This window comes from Pan troglodytes, chromosome 1, assembly GCF_028858775.2.
Source record: "Pan troglodytes isolate AG18354 chromosome 1, NHGRI_mPanTro3-v2.0_pri, whole genome shotgun sequence".
NCBI classification, from domain to species: domain Eukaryota; kingdom Metazoa; phylum Chordata; class Mammalia; order Primates; family Hominidae; genus Pan; species Pan troglodytes.
The window spans coordinates 190,746,002-190,760,927 of record NC_072398.2 but is presented as its reverse complement, the minus strand read 5'-3'; the positions used below and the strand labels follow the sequence as shown (position 1 = coordinate 190,760,927).

Here is a 14,926-nt window from a genome sequence, read left to right as displayed (position 1 = left end):
GTGGGTGACTGTAGTCCCAGCTACCTTGGAGGCTGAGGCAGGAGAGAGGATCACTGGTACCTAGGAGTTCGAGGCTGCAGTGAGCTGCCATCATACCACTACACTCTAGCCTGGACCACGGAGCAAGACGCTGTCTCTTATAGTAAAAAACAAATGGGCCGGGTGCAGTGGCTCACTCCAGTAATCCTAGCACTTTGGGAAGCCGAGGCGAGCAGATTGCCTGAGGTCAGGAGTTCGAGACCAGCCTGGGCAACACGGTGAAACCCCATCTCTACTAAAATACAAAAAATTAGCTGGGCGCGGGAGCGTACGCCTGTAGTCTCAGCTACTCGGAAGGCTGAGGCAGGAGAATTGCATGAACCCGGGAGGCGGAGGTTGCAGTGACCCGAGATTGCGCCACTGCACTCCAGCCTGGGCAACAGAGCAATCCGTCTCAAAAAAAGAAAGAAAGAAAGAAAAACCCAATTCCTACTTAAGTCACAACATAGCATAAGGTAAAGGAAGTAACATATAACCAGCATAGTATCACCTTTCTTTAAAATATGTATATATTTGCAGTAGTCACATATTAAACCCATGCTGTGTAACGTGTATGTAGACATAATACTGGAAAAAAATTCACATTGTTAATACTGGTTATCATTGAGTTGTAAGATTTAAGGATAGTTTTTATTCTGTTTTCTAGGTTTTCTATCGTAAATATTTTTGTAATGAGCAGAAATCTAGTAAATAGTAATTAAACTACAGATTTCAAGTGATTTCTTTTGGATGTATATCCAAGTGAAAACAACAAAATTATCTGTTTTCCCCATAAAACCCCATGAGTAAGTTTCAGATCCTTTAGTCTTCTGTTATCATTGGCCTGTATGATAACTTTGTGGAAATCAGCAAAAAGTACCATCACCCTCTAACTCCACCTTCATATGGTTGCCTTTCAAAGGTCTTCCGCCTTCTGAGGGCAAAAGCCTCATTGGGGCTTGACAAGTGGACTGAATTTCAGCCCCCACTAACTCCCTTGGCTGGTTACTTTCGTGCCATGCAAAACTGCACAACTCTGTGACATGGCCTTATTCAGTCTGTCTTTCCCCCAGTGTATGATTTAGCTCTATCCTAAGTCTCTAAACTTGTTTAATTTAACCTTTCATTCACTGAGTGTCAGCTACGTGACATCACGCATTGCCGTTACATCAGATACCCTTTTCCCTCCTCACATGCCACAATTACTCTCACGTTAATTAGTTTGCTCATTCCAGCTTTGTATTTTTGGGCTACATTCTCCCCTATCCATCTAGACTGCTATCTCCCCGAGAATTCTTTTCCTTGGAATCTTTGTGGCTTCCTTCAGTCAGTATTATTCTTCCTGTCTTCAGTTTTCTGTCCCGTTTATTCTTCATGTTATTTATCTTATAGTTATTTTTCATTCTAACAAATAGTTATTGATGTTCATTCATGGGTCTGGCACTGTTGTAGGCACTGAAGATACAGTGGTGAAAGAAACAGACTTTTGCCCTCAGGGAACTTACATTTTAGTGGTAAAATAGTTAGTAAACATAATTGATTCTTTGAAACACGTGTTCAGTTTGTCTTAATAGCTATAGAATTGTAAGCCCCAGGACTAGAAATTATATTTAAGAACAAAAAATTGTTTCAGTATCTTAAGTATAAGATGTTTCCTAGATACTCATTAAAACTCTCAAAAGTTTGTTGGTGACCTTCATTTTAATTTACTTTAGCTGAGAAGTATTTTGTGGCATATATTTGTTTTTTAGTGTGGTCTTAGGTATTTATTGCAAAAGATTGAGGACAAGTAGTATAACCATATTTTATTAGTGAGGTGTTATCTCATTTTAATTTACATGAATTTTTTCAGTTATTTATTTACTTTTATTTCTTTATCGTATCTTTTCCTCTATATTCAAGAAGGTACAGGTATTTGGGGCATAATACTGAGATTCCCTTCAAGTCAAAGGATATTAACTGAGTGCTTGTCATGTGAAGATCCTAAAACAGGTGCTAAGGGGGATAAAAGTATAAAATAAGATCTAGTACCTGTTTTCAAGGGATTTAGAGTCTATAAGGAAGAACAGATAACGGATATGAAAAAACTCTGGCTTCAGTTTTTCTCATTTGTAAAAATGATCAGATGTCTCATTTAGTTAAATGACAGTGGAAAATAAGTCTAGAGTGATATTCCTGTTATTAGCTCAGATAAGTGGGTGCAAGGCAAATGAGCTCTTGAATTGGAAGCTTATACAAAGCCCCCACTATAAACTAGTTCCGCCTTCACAATAGAAACCTTGATGGAAGTAAAACAGTCAGGTTAATAGGTAATGAAAATGTGTGTGTGAGATACCATGCTTAGGAGTTATGAACCTCTTGATCAGAAATTTAATTATCAGGCATATTCGTGTATTTTAAAATGCCAGGTAAACAGCAATATTAAGAGCTAATTAAAAGAATGTTAGTATTTGCTGAAACTGCATAATTGGAGAAAGTTAAGTTTAATTTGAGACATTGGTAGAGAAAGTTAAACTTTGCTTGTTTAGGCCAGTGCAGGAGCATGTTTACCAACAATCCCTGTGGTAACTTAGAAGGCATGGAGATAATGATAATAGAAAAACAGAAGTACTGGCCAGGTGCGGTGGCTCACGCCTGTAATCCCAGCACTTTGGGAGGCTGAGGCAGGCAGATCATGAGGTCAGGAGATTGAGACCATCCTGGCTAACATGGTGAAACTAAAAATATAAAAAAATTAGCCGGACGTGGTGTAGTAATCCCAGCTACTCGAGGGGCTGAGACAGGAGAATCACTTGAACCTGAGAGGCAGAGGTTGCAGTGAGCCAAGATCATGCCACTGCAGTCCAGCCTGGGCGACAGAGCGAGACTCTGTCTCAAAAAAGAAAAGAAAAACAAAAGCGCTTCTACTCCTAGCAACTCTCAAGAGTTGATGCTCCCACAGTATTGCTGGGTTACCCACAACTATACTGAAATATTTTATTTCTATTTCTATGCCATGCTCACTCTTATTAGGCCACTGCATGTGTTTTTCTTGTCCTGGAGTATCTTTCTCAGTTCACTCTCTCTTTGCCATGGCTTATTCCTACTCATTCATTCCTACTCATCTTAGGTGCCACTTTACCCAGAAAGTCTTTTTTGGTCCCCAAATTTGAGTTAGATTCTTCCTACCAAAGGTATTTTTAAAAAGTATACTCTCTCATTGTAGCTATTTGATTCTTAGTAACTGCTTCCTTACTAACAACTCTGACTAGACTGTGATATCCATTAGGGCAAAAATTAGATTGGCTTGCATCTCCAGTACTTAGCACGGTGCAGGTATTTAGCAAATGGCACTGCTTTGCTAGGCACACACATTTTGATATGGCTATTTTTCTTACAGGATTTTGTTTACAGTGGATTTGGGATATTATTTATAGAGCTGTGCTCTTGTCCTCAAGTTTATAGTCTAGCTGGAGAGCCATAGTGAAAGTGCATAAAAAAGTTAAATAATAGGGCCAGGGCATTGGCTCACAACTATAATCCCAACACTTTGAGAGGCTGAGGGAGGAGGGATCACTGGAGGCCATGAGTTTGAGACCAGCCTGGGCAGCATAGTGAGACCTCATCTCTACAAAAATTTAAAAAAAAAAAAAAAGGTGTGGTGGTACACAGCTGTGGTCCCAGCTCCTTGAGAAACTGAGGCAGGAGGATCGCTTGAGCCCAGAAGTATGGAAACTTCAGTGAGCCATGATTACCCTAACTGCACTGCAGCCTTGGCAACAGAGTAAGACACTGTCTTAAAAAAACTAAAAATAATAAAAGGTAAAGGCCAGTATGAGTAGGTTAAATGTTGGCCCAAGGCAGAATAAATAGCCCAATTTAAACATTTTTAATTTAAAAATGAACTTTGGACTCATTTTTTATTTGTGAAATAGAAATAATATTGCCTGCCTTGCCAGTCTTACAGATTTGTCATGTTGAGATATGACAAAAAAACAAGATAATACAGTAAAACTTATTTGAAAAAATAAAAAAAAGTTCTAGAAATAAGTGCTACGAAGGAGAAATTTGAGAGTGTTTGACAGCGAACCAAATAACATGACCTCAGAAGTTAGGAAAGGATTCTGTAAGAAAATAACATTTGAGCTGAGCTTTAAAAAAAGCTTTTCTGCACCTACCTGAAGATATGACTAAAATTAGAGCCTTAGAACCACCCCCTTGTAAGTGCGTAGCACACTGGAGGAGTTGAGCTGTTTACCTCATTTGCTCTGATGGAAAAAAAAAAAGGCCGGGCGCGGTGGCTCACGACTGTAATCCCAGCACTTTGGGAGGCCAAGGCGGGTGAATCACGAGGTCCGGAGATTGAGACCATCCTGGCTAACACAGTGAAACCCCGTCTCTACTAAAAATATAAAAAATTAGCTGGGCACGGTGGTGGGCGCCTGTAGTCCCAGCTACTCTGGAGGCTGAGGCACGAGAATGGCTTGAACCCGGAAGTCGGAGGTTGCAGTGAGCTGAGATCGCGCCACTGCACTCCGGCCTGGGCGACACAGCGAGACTCCGTCTCAAAAAAAAAAAAAAAAAGAGAAAGGAAAGGAGCCCCAGAAAAATTTGATTGATTTGTCCAGAGGGTTTTTATTTGTTTTTTTTTTGTTTTGTTTTTTTAAGATTTAAGTCATATAAATGAAAAGATATATTTCTAAAAAGGGTTTTGATGGTCTGAAAAACTCATTAATACACTAGATATTTTCCTTCTATGAAAAAATGATGTCAATGTAGCATTTGTATTTAAAGCAGTTCCTGAACTGGCCTCCTTTAGCCCCACTGATATTGAGGATAAGCCATATGTTTTACTATCTGTAACCAGAGTGACCCAGCTGTGGTCATAGATACTAGGGGAAGACAGGAACAGGAAAGAAAAAAAAACATAGTAATACTTCAGGTAAAAATAACCTGAGATGATTATATATAATTTGACTCATCTATATGGTAGCAATGTTCGTAAGTAATTTTTTTAAACTGCAAAAATGTTTTTATTTGTATTGAGACTGTAGTAGAACTTCCTTATAGTGTCTGTTCCCTTCTTTAATATTTTCTTATGTGAAATATTCATGCAAGAAGACTCATTCATTAGCAGGAGAAAATTATGTCTCTAATTTTTGCCTCATTAAGAAGTTTCACATTATATAACAAAGTTTACTGAAAAGTCACCATTTTCTTTTTGACTTAGTCATCTCATTTTTGATAGATTGCAAAGGTCGACTGCAAGGAAGTACTAGACATCATTTGTAATCTGGAATCTGAGGGGCAGGATAACACAGCATTTGTTCTTTGTACGACTTACCTTACCCAGCAGCTCCAAACTGCAAGTGTATATTGTTCTTGGTAAGTATATTTAGTTTTACACTCTTTATTTGTTAGTACATAGTATAGCATTTAGGGTTTATGTAAAATGTTAATTTGTTTCTAATTTAAAACCTAGCATGACCTGTGAATAGCTTCTTGCTTCCACACACAATCATTTAATTAAAAATATCATTGGTTTAATCTAGTCAAGAAAAGGTAAAATGTTCCTCTTGATCATCCCATAATGGGTTGTCTGTTAACTCCAATATATGTCTTCTACCTTGAAGATAAAATTTTGTCAATATGAAACAAACCTGTGTTAGTTAGATTGTTTTTCTTTTCATTTTTTTAGTATCTTCTGGGTAGTCACTCCCCATTCTTATTTGGGAACCCACAAATGAAAAGGATCAAATTATCTAGGTTTCTAGGTCAAACTAGCACTAAAAAAGGAAATTCACTTGAATAGTAATCTCTTTTGCAACTTTGGAACTATATAGTTGAATTGCATTATTTTGGTTTTAATTCAATTTATATCTTGTTTGCCTACAGAATACTTAGTTGCTAAAAAGGAAACAGTAAGTGTATCCGTGGTTCTTTCATTCTAACTGTATTGAATCTATTTAGGCCAAAGGGACAAACCTGATACACAGGAAACCTCTAAAATGTAAGACTCTCTGTCAGTAAGTATCAGATTAGTGGTATGGATAATGCTATAGGAGATCAGAGAGAGGTGCTCACTGTATACCAGAGTATTAAAGGTGTCAGGGAGGAAGTAATATTTGAGATTTAATTCTAAGAATGGGTTGGATTTGCATTATCTTGATTAGAGGAGCTCTGAGTATTTCAGAACCTAAGGATGGCTTAAAATTGGAAATGAGCATTTTGTTTATAGGAAAACCTAGTAAAGCCTTTTGTGTACTTCAGCCCTCATTGATCTCCCTCTGGATCGTCTGTCTATTTTTATAGTTTTATGGTTAATACCATTGTATGTTACTATATTTCTTTTTGTTTATTATTTTATGTAGAAATTTTGTGTACTGTAATCTCACCCAGTCCTCATAATAATCATTGCACAGGTGAGGCAGTGGGAGGATCATAGGGACCAGAGAAAACTTGTAATTGTCCATGGTCTCAAGGCTAAAGTGGTAGAGCTGAGATTCAAGCCCAGGTTTTAGACTTCTAATCCAGTGCTTTTCTTCTGTATACTTGTTTTCTTGGCATAGGCCAAAATTCAAATTGTAGTTTTTTACCACCAAATCCACTATGCCAGAGTTATACCTCCTGTGAGAAAGGAGATAGTGGGATAGGGACTTAAATATAATTTCTTTATAATGAAAAAATATCCACCATTATAGCTAGGTTTTCAGTACGAATAATAAATTAAATCATATATAGAATGTGTTATAGATTGTGTTTAAAATTTTTCTCCCCTTCTTCAGTCAGCCACCATTCACTCTTCCAGAGCTGTTAGTGGCTCTAGGATTAATGCTGTTCTTCTGTAGCAGGAAGAGATGAATGGAGATTTCCCTTTGTGGCCTCCTCAGGAGCTATAATGAGTAAAGGAAAGAAAATCTTAGTCATTTCACACTTTGTTAAAAGGAAGCTTCTTTCAAGCAATTCAAGGAGCAATTGCATCTTTTTTTTTTTTTTTTTTTTGAGACGAAGTCTTGCTCTGTCACCCAGGTTAGAGTGCAGTGGTGTGATCTTGGCTCACTGCAACCTCCGCCTCCCGAGTAGCTGGGATTACAGGTGCACCCTGCCACGCCCGACTAATTTTTGTATTTTTGGTAGAGACTGGGTTTCACCATGTTGGTCAGGCTGGTCTCAAACTCCTGACCTTGTGATCCACTGCCTCAGCCTCCCAAAGTGCTAGGGTTACAGACGTGAGCCACTGTGCCTGGCCACATCTTTTTTTTTTTTTTTTTTTTCCCTTCCATTGTTTTTGAAAGCTTTTTTTTTTTTTTTTTTTTTTTTTTTGGTAGTGGGATGCTGGAGTTAGAATATTAGAATAACATAAAACATTGAATTTTGGCCAGGCATGGCTCATGCCTGTAATCTCAGCACTTTGGGAGGCCAAGGTGGGTGGGTCAGCTAAGGTCAGGAGTTCAAGACCAGCCTGACCAACATGGTGAAACCCCGTCTCTACTAAAAATACAAAAATTAGCCGGGCATTTTGGCAGACACCTGTAATCCCAGCTACTCGGGAGCCTGAGGTACCAGAATCACTTGAACCTGGGAGGCGGAGGTTGCAGTGAGCCGAGGTCATGCCAGCCCAGGAGACAAGAGTGACTCCGTCTCAAAAACAAAAAACAAAAAACATTGAATTTTACTAAGGAAAATTAATCACAGGAATTCTGTTCATATGAGATAGATCTTTTGTTATGCTTGAGGTAGTGGGACATAAGGAGTATTTGTTTAGAAAAAAATTTTAAATTAAGTGGTATTTTGGATAAGAGAGATATCAGTATTTTTTAAATGTGACAATAAAGTTAAAATACAATAATAAAAGTAGTCATGCTTATTTTTAAACACATACGCTAGAATTTATGTCTTGGGAGTATCATTCTTGAGTGTAGTTACCATGAAGATAATATTTGAAATGTAAACTATGTAGCTATTGGCCAGGCGCAGTAGCTCACGCCTGTAATCCCAGCAATTTGGGAGACTGAGGCGGGTGGATCATTTGAGGTCAGGAGTTCGAGACTAGCCTGGCCAACATGGTGAAAACCCATCTCTACTTAAAATACAAAAATTAGCCGGGCGTGGTGGCGTGTGCCTGTAATCCCAGCTACCCTGGAGGCTGAGGCAGGAGAATTGCTAGACCCCTGGAGGCAGAGGTTGCAGTGAGCTGAGATCGTGCCACTGCACTCCAGCCTGGGCGACAGAGCAAGACTCTGTCTCAAAAAAAAAAAAAAAAAAAAAAAGCCGGGCGCGGTGGCTCATGCCTGTAATCCCAGCACTTTGGGAGGCCGAGACGGGCGGATCACAAGGTCAGGAGATCAAGACCATCCTGGCTAACACAGTGAAACCCTGTCTCTACTAAAAATACGGAAAATTAGCCGACCTGGTGGCGGGCGTGCCTGTAGTCCCAGCTACTCGTAAGGCTGAGGCAGGAGAATGGTGTGAACCCGGGAGGCAGAGCTTGCAGTGAGCCGAGATCGCGCGCCATTGCACTCCAGCCTGGGTGACAGAGCGAGACTCCATCTCAAAAAAAAAAAAAAAAAAAAAAAAAGCCGGATGGTAGTGGTACGCACCTATAATCCCAGCTACTCAGGAGGCTGAGGCAGGAGAATCGCTTGAGCCTGGGAGTGGAGGTTGTGATGAGCCAAGATCACACTGCAGCACTCTAGTATGGGTGACACAATGAGACCCTGTCTCAAAAAACCAAACAAAAACAAAAAACTATGTAACTGTCACTCAGAACGGTTTTTATTATTTTAGAAATTTCGCTCAGAGACATTTACAAACCACAGTAAAAAGTAAAAATGTTTTAAACTTTATAGCAGTTATATTTAACTTATTTATTAATCTTGACCCCAAAAGATTTTTGGCTGTTGAAGAAAATTAAAGAAGTACTAGAGGAGTAAGCTCCCTGTAGATGCCTCTCAGTGGTAACGTAATTGGAATAGTCATGCATTTGAAAAAGGTGACCATTTTGAGTGAGATGGTGTTTGTATATAGAGAGGTGTAATTACTGCAGCCATTTTAAAGTCATAAAGTTGAACTTTGAACCTCCACAGTAAGCTTTCAGTGAGTATTTGATAGACTGGCCTTTGCTTTCTGTAATGTGCTAAGCTTAAATTTTGTGTTACACATTTGTATTTCTTCAGATGTAGTTACATGTCTGTTCTGCCCCAGCTAGACTGTGATATACCAACCAATATGTTGTCTAATTCACAGTTGTGTCCTAAGTAACTGGCGAAGACTAGCATATGTGTTTTATTTAACAGAATTGTATGGGAGAGAAAAGAGGTCATGGGGGTCAATTACTATTGTAATAGCTTAAAAATTTTTTTCTTTTCTGTAATAGCCTTTTTTAGGGGATGATCATCCCTTAATTCCACAGTTTTATTTACTTCATTCCTAAAATACCTAAATTCTGAATCTCAGTGTAACATGTTAACTGGACTTCATGGGCTTCTTGCTATGTAGAAACACAGAGTGATGTTTGTATGTATATATGTGTGTATGTATTTATTCATTTATTTTTGAGATAGAGTTTTGCTCTTGTCACCCAGGCTGCAGTGCAATGGTGCAGTCTCAGCTCACTGCAACCTCTGCCTCCCGGGTTCAAGTGATTCTCTGCCTCATCCTCCTGAGTAGCTGGGATTATAGGTGCCAGCCACCACGCCTGGCTAATTTTTTGTATTTTTAGTAGAGATAGGGTTTCACCATGTGGGCCAGGCTGGTCTCGAGCTCCTGACCTCAGGTGAGCCACCACGCTGGCCAAAACACAGAGTAATTTAGAGTTCTGTCTTAGTAGCTAAATTCCTACCAAAATGTGCTTCTTGCTGTTAACAGAGCTAAATTTCCTTTCCGATTTTTATAAATTTATATATAATTTGTTGAAATGAGCTAGGTAATGGGCTAAATCAAGGGTACAGTAGATCATCTGAACATTGGCAGCATACATACAGTGGAATCATTTTCCATGATTTTCAATGGTTGGCTTTGTTTAAAAAAAGTCACATTATTGTAGTAATTGAAGAAGAACTTATCCTAGTGCATGTTTGATCTGTCAGGCTGTAGGTTACTATTGGATGTTGATTTCAGTGTTCCAGTGTACAGATTTGAATGGATGATTGAAGTGACATCTTGCATCCTCATGAGTAACATACTGGCTGTCGTGGTTTCAGGCATGTTTATATATTTGGGTGGGTAATCATTTTACATCAATTTATAACTATGCAAATATTTTTACAAAATACACCATAAAATGCCCATTTTTGATCATGCTTATTTGGAGTTAACATACTTGGAGCCTGAAATACTTAATTTGGAATAAACCAAGCCCTAGACATTCTGACTTACTGTTTTAAAAATTATTTGAGTGACCAGGCATGGTGGTTTACACCTGTAATCCCAGCAGTTTGGGAGGCCAGGGCAGGTGGATCATGAGTTCCGGAGTTCAAGACCAACCTGGCCAAGATGCTGAAACCCCGTCTCCACTAAAAATACAAAAAATAGCTGGGGATGGTGGCGGGCACCTGTAACCACAGCTACTAGGGAGGCTGAGGCAGGAGAATCGCTTGAACCTGGGTGGCAGAGGTTGCAGTAAGCCGGTATCGCACCACTGCACTCCAGCCTGAGCGACAGAGCAAGACTCCATCTGGGGGGAAAAAAATTATTTGAGCCTGTAATCCCAATACTCTGGGAGGCTGAAGTGGGTGGATGTCTTGAAGTCAGGAGTTCGAGACCAGCCTGGCCAACATGGTGAAACCCCATCTCTACTAAAATTACAAAAGTTAGCCGGGCATAGTTGCGTGTGCCTGTAGTCCCCAGCTACTCAGGAGGCTGAGGCAGGAGAATTGCTTGAACTTGGGAGGCAGAGGTTGCAGTGAGCCGAGATCATGCCACTGCATTTGAGCCTGGGCAACAGAACAAGACTCCATCTCAAAAAAAAAAAAAAAAAAAAAAAAAAAAGCCAGGCGTGGTGGCTCATGCATGTAATCCCAGCACTTTGGGAGGGCAAGGTGGGCGGATCACCTAAGGTCAGGAGTTCAAGACCAACCTGGCCAACATAGCGAAACCCCGTCTCTAAAAATACGAAAATTAGCTGGGCATGGTGGTGGGTGCCTGTAATCCCAGCTACTCGAGGGAGGCTGAGGCAGGAGAATCACTTGAACCCGGGAGGCGGAGGTTGCAGTGAGCCAAGATCATGCCATTGCACTCCAGCCTGGGCGACAGCGTGGACTCCATCTCAAAAAAAAAAAAAAATTATTTGAGACACCTTAGTTCTCAACCTGCCTTTTACCACTTTAATGGATTTACCTAACTTTGTTGCCAGGCTGGAGTATAGTGGCAAAATCGAAGCTCGCTGCAGCCTTGAACTCCTGGGCTCAAGTGATTCTCCCACCTCAGCCTTCCAAGTATCTGGGATTATAGGCATGAGCCTCTGTGCCCAGCTTTAGTTAGTGAATTTTATTTTATTTGAGAGAAGATGTTACTCTGTCACCCAGGCTGGAGTATACTGGTGAGATCACAGCTTACTGCAGCCTTAAATCCTGGGCTCAATGACCACCCTGCCTGCCCCCCGCTGCCTCTGCCTCCTCAATAGTTGGGACTACAGGTGTGCCACCAAGAGTGGCTAAGCTTTTTTTGTTTGGTTGGTTTTAGGGTCTTACTGTGTTGCTCAGGCTGGTCTTGAACTCCTGGCCTCAAGTAATCCTCTGCTGAGGTTATAGGGATGAACCACCATGCCCAGCCCTGCAGTAAATTTTAGATAGTTGACATCATTTACTCATTTATCGTTATAATCAGGATTTACTGGCTTTGATAATTTTTGTTCTGTTCAAATAGGACAGATTTCACATACATATGACAGATTACAAAAATTTTTATTACTTAACGTGCTTAAATCTGAATAAAGCAATTGTGTGTTTAAAATGAACAGTTATCCCAGCTTGCCTGGTTGGTGGCTATTTTCACAGCTGGCCTATCTCAATTTTCACTTCTTGTGGTTAGGAAAGTAGCACTAGCCAAATAAAGGCAAATATTTAAAGGCATTTTAAATTAATTATATTGGTTATAGCTCAAATTTGCCATCCTGTTAAGCTTTATTCATTTATCTTTTTTTTTTTTTTTTTTTTTTTGAGACAGAGTCTTGCTGTGTCACCCAGGCTGGAGCGCAGTGGTGCAATCTCGGCTTACTGCAACCTCCACCTCCCGGGTTCAAGCAATTCTCCTGCCTCAGCCTCCTGAGTAGCTAGGATTACAGGCATGCACCACCACACCTAGCTAATTTTTGTATTTTTAGTAGAGACGGGGTTTCACCATGTTGGCCAGGCTGGTCTCGAACTCCTGACCTTGTGATCCACCTGCCTTGGCCTCCCAAAGTGCTGTGATTACAGCCATGAGACACCGTGCCCAGCCAGTCATTTATCTTTTGAGACACCATATATTCATTTCAATCTTTGAAGCAAGTTTTATAACTACTTAAAAATTTCACCTTATGCCAGGCACGGTGGCTCATGCCTGTAATCCCAGAACTTTGGGAGGCCGAGGCAGGCAGATCACCTGAGGTTGGGAGTTAGAGACCAGCCTGACCAACATGGAGAAACCCCATCTCTACTAAAAATACAAAATTATCCAGGCGTGGTGGCACATGCCTGTAATCCCAGCTACTTGGGAGGCTGAGGCAGGAGAATTGCTTAAACCTGGGAGGTGGAGGTTGCGGTGAGCCAAGATCGTGCTATTGCACTCCAGCCTGGGCAACAAGAGCAAAGCTCCGTCTCAAAAAAAAAAAAAGAAGAAAAGAAAATCACCTTACAAGAGCCCCAGTTCCCTCTTCAGAAATATAAGAAAATAAATTCCGTTAAATATATTTACTTTAAATTACATGTTTTCATTTCTTAAGCTTTGGATTTGTAGCCAACTTTCTGGGAGACAGTCTGTGTTAATAGCAATATAGGATATCAGTGTTTTTAAATTGGCTTATGAAAAAGTACAGATTTTTAAATGAAAATTATTTAATCAGTATCCATTGATTTACTTAAAAGAGCCACATGTATTAAGTGATAGCATTCTTTTTAGTTTAGTGTTTTGTTTTTGAGATGGAGTCTTGCTCTGTCGCCTAGGCTGGAGTGCAGTGGCGCTATCTCAGCTCACTGCAACCTCCACCTCCCAGGTTCAAGTGATTCTCCTGTTCTCAGCCTCCCAAGTAGCTAGGATTACAGGCATCCACCACCACACTCAGCTAAGTTTTATATTTGTAGTAGAGATGAGGTTTCACCATGTTGGCCAGCCTGGTTTCGAACTCCTGACCTCAAGTGATCTGCCCCCCTTCACCTCCCAAAATGCTAGGATTACAGGCATGAGCCACCCGCCATGCCCAGCCTCTTTTTAGTTTTGCTATTAGAAGTGATAACATTCTTTTTAGTTTCACTATTAGCTTTCCTTGCATTCACATTTTACATTCTCTCATTAGCATTTCTATCCTTGGCATTGTTGAGTTTCTAATGCTTTTTTGCTTGAGTGTTTTACCCATTAAATGTTTTTGTTTAATTTATTATTTTCAAGCTTTCCTTTTGTTTCCATAATGAATCTTTGTGAGATTCCTGTATTTTAGCCATTTCCAAAAAGTGCCATTTTACTTATTTCACTGGAAGTATTTAACCATTCCAAACTACAGGCTCTAAGTAGCATCCTGACATTTTAGATCTGGAAAGGGCCCTTTAAGATCACTGTATAGAAGTGTACCATTAGAATGTCTATTTGTTGTATATATATTTCGTTGTTAGTTTAGTGATGGCTGATTATTTCTGCCCATTAGGACAGGGCTTAATTCAATCAGTATATTAATCACCAGTGTGAAGGATAAAACCTTTTAGAACAATATGGGATCTAAATAAGTTTTTTTAAAATGCCACTGTTAAGGAGGTAGTGTTTTGTTTTTATTTTTCCCCCTAAACACAAGAGAGAAGTCAGGGAATTGTTACGGAGGATTCTTAACAATTTTATCAGTTTGGGAGAAAGCAGTGGTGAATATAGACAGCTTTTAATCTAGTTTTTGTTTTCTCTACTGTCAGCTTTCTACAGATCAAAAAATTGGGTTGCCGGGGGCAGGGCAGCAAATACCAGTTACTTTAAATGTTTTACCATGATCTTCTTTTTTTATAGGGAACTGACTCTTTTTTGGAGTAAACTGCAAAGAAGAATTGACCCTTCTTTAGATACTTTTTTGGAGCGCTGTCGTCAGTTTGGTGTCATAGCTAAAACGCAGCAGCATTTATTTTGCCTCATTAGAGTTATACAAACTGAAGTGAGTACTTTATGCCTTCTCTGCTAACTGTAGCTGGAGGAAAGAAATGAGTGGGAAGATAACTTCTCAGGAAATTCCCTTTAAAGGAAGATAAGAAATAATGAGTTTTAATAAGATTAATGGAATTGACCACATCTGACTGTTTCTCCAGATTGACTTCCTATAATTAATCAGAAACAAATTGATGGTCAAACAAGTTAGGTGATATTTATTTCTAATTACTGTGAATGAAGTTGTGTCTCCTGTCACATTAAGAACATTTTAAGAGGCCAGGCACGGTGGCTCAAGCCTGTAATCCCAGCACTTTGGGAGGCCAAGGCGGGTGGATTACTTGAGCTCAGGAGTTCGAGACCAGCCTGGCCAACCTGGTGAAACCCCGTCTCTACTAAAAATACAAAAATTAGCCGGGCATGGTGGCGGGCGCCTGTAATCCCAGCTACTTTGGAGGCTGAGGCAGGAGAATCGCTTGAACAGGGAAGGCGGAGGTTGCGGTGAGCCAAGATTGCACTGCTGCACTCCAGCCTAGGTGACAGAGTGAGACTTGGTCTTTTTTTTAAAAAAAAAAAAAAAGAACATTTCAAGGTAACTATAGAACTTGCCTGT

General features: G+C 40.0%; 1 protein-coding gene across 4 annotated transcripts in view; it reads left to right on the top strand.

Moving 5' to 3' along the window:
* Nucleotides 1-14,926, top strand: part of RLF (RLF zinc finger) — a 78,619-nt gene that overhangs the window by 55,030 nt on the left and 8,663 nt on the right. For all 4 annotated transcript variants that reach the window (XM_524678.7, XM_063782187.1, XM_054681739.2 and 1 more), the window contains 2 exons: nt 5,246-5,382; nt 14,182-14,323. In XM_524678.7, coding sequence (XP_524678.1) covers nt 5,246-5,382; nt 14,182-14,323 — 279 coding nt within the window. The remainder of the gene's footprint in view (nt 1-5,245; nt 5,383-14,181; nt 14,324-14,926) is intronic.